Here is a 2,358-nt window from a genome sequence, read left to right as displayed (position 1 = left end):
TATATATATATATTCAAGTGCAGAACAATACAATGTATTGTTCTGCGCTTGGAAATAAATCTCCTTTTCTGTATATTTCAATACTATATATATATATATATATATATATATATATATATTGCATCTGATGTAGAAATAGATGTGCGACTGCTATTTTTAAGTTTAGAGCTTGACGTAGATCATCATCCAGTCTGCTTTCAGCACAGAGGTTAAGCAACTACTATACTTAGTAGTATTATTAGTTATGATAGATGAACACAAGTTTATATTATTAGTTCCTATTTACGTTTCACTATCGTGATTGTTTGGAACTTTCCGCATTGGATGTTCCAATAGTACATATAATATTCAATGCAGAGCTCCAAACACCCACAATGGTGAAACGAACGTAGGAACTAATGATATAAACTTCAGTTTTATAGAAATTTCTCAAATACATAGATATGGCACTTAACGTATGTAAAGCTAAGCACTTTATGAGCGCGAAACCCTGGGTAACACTATAAACCGGCCATAACTATATAGATATATAATGGATTTTAAGAAACTAAACATTCATACAAAAGTCATGAATTTTTAAAATAATCATTAGTGATACGTAATATAATTAAGAATTGGTTAAGTGCAAGAAATTATATAACTGAAGGACAACTGCCCCCATAAAATATTAAATTTGGACGTGGCTTCTAGAAAAAGAAAAATCTTAAACGTTGATTAAAATAAATCATTGTTATTATTACTATTATTTTGTTGTTGTTTTCTACTGTTTTGAAGAAACTGGAATAGGTGGTTGCTTCTTAAATCCCACGCCCAAGTCAACAGCCATGACAGAGCAGACCTGTATGATTCAAAGGAATTCCGATTGTGACCATCTCGTCTTTTTGTATGTAATCAAGGACAACAATGTTCAAATGAATTCTCCACACATGCTTTTCGAAGCGGTTAGATGGGGGTTATGGGGAAGAAATAAAATGAGACCTGTCTGCTAGAAATTGTAGCCAGGTCTCGTTCCATTTCTAAGAAATACGTAGAAGCTTCCTTATTGGTTTGAGAAAAGTGAAAGACAAGGCCTACCGGCGAGTCGAATAAAATCAATACGGAATTCTTTATTTGTTATAAAGGGCTAGTCAATAATAAATAGTAGAATAACAGGTAATAAAAATGAACCAATTAAAAAAATAAGTCACAGTAAACATATGCGTATATTACATATGTAACAGGTAAATCAGACTTACTTTTTTGTTTGCAAAACAATAGACACAACAAAGATTATTTGTTTTCAAGTAATAGAACGACAGAGAAAATATTCTTTCTAGTATTAAAATAGTATTCAATAATTAATTCAATTGTTGGGCAATTATTAAGATTTTATTACACCCGAATGACTTAATGATTATATATATATATATATATATATATATATATATATATATACACGGATATATGTATATATAAATATGATATATATATATATTTGTATATATGTTTATGTGTATAATCTTTTGCGTAATCGAATTAACTAGCATTGAAATAACAGCAAAAATATCGAACATTTAAAAGTTTAACAACCTGTATATTCTATTTTTATAATGTACGTAGTTTTACTGTGTACGTCATTTATTTAATTTACAACCATATATATATATATATATATATATATATATATATATATATATATATATATATATATATATCGAGCATAAGTTGTTGATTTTAGGTGTTGCAACCAGGATTTGAAGCGTTTATATAAAGATATTAAATACAGAAATTCGATTTTAATCAAGACATTAAAAAAAAAGAATTAATATTGATACGTACAGATCCAAAGGTGAGAAATCATAATCTCCAATTTTACAGCCTTTCTCGTTGTCACATAAGACGTAAACTCCGTGAATAAAAACAGCAACGATTAACGATAGCCAAAACCTTGTCCAAGCCATACTTTTCCTGTTCTATAGCAAATATATCTACTTAGCAAATATTGATACGATACTGAATGAGTACACACATATATATTATATATATATATATATAACGTATGAGTCTTTTCGGCGTGTATTAATGAAAACCTGTGATGTGTTGTTTCTGTTAATAGTAAATAAATGTATGTGTGTTTTAAAGGATAATAATTAAATATTTTTGTGTGTATACTAGCAAGAGAGAGATTGTTGCAGTTACTTGTTACTTTTTTTTCCTATTTTTTCCTCGTTATGTGAAAATACGTTTTTTTTTTTTGTTTTTTTTTGCTGGTGTTTTGATTTAGCAATACGGGGAGTGTAATATAACACGGATGTTCATTGCAAGCGTTTCAACGTGACTATATAGACATACATAAATAAGACAATTGAAACGTTATAT

General features: G+C 28.5%; 1 protein-coding gene across 1 annotated transcript in view; it reads right to left on the bottom strand.

The window, feature by feature from the left end:
- LOC106881233 (cation-independent mannose-6-phosphate receptor) overlaps positions 1 to 2,352 on the bottom strand; it is a 159,211-nt gene extending 156,859 nt beyond the window's left edge. Inside the window, exon 1 of the mRNA XM_052970966.1 lies at positions 1,819 to 2,352. Coding sequence (XP_052826926.1) covers positions 1,819 to 1,940 — 122 coding nt within the window. The 5' untranslated portion in view covers positions 1,941 to 2,352. The remainder of the gene's footprint in view (positions 1 to 1,818) is intronic.
- Positions 2,353 to 2,358: the final 6 nt, after the last annotated feature.

The sequence above is a fragment of the Octopus bimaculoides genome, chromosome 10, assembly GCF_001194135.2.
Source record: "Octopus bimaculoides isolate UCB-OBI-ISO-001 chromosome 10, ASM119413v2, whole genome shotgun sequence".
NCBI classification, from domain to species: domain Eukaryota; kingdom Metazoa; phylum Mollusca; class Cephalopoda; order Octopoda; family Octopodidae; genus Octopus; species Octopus bimaculoides.
The sequence above is the reverse complement of the archived record's forward strand: the minus strand, read 5'-3'. Positions and strand labels throughout refer to the sequence as shown.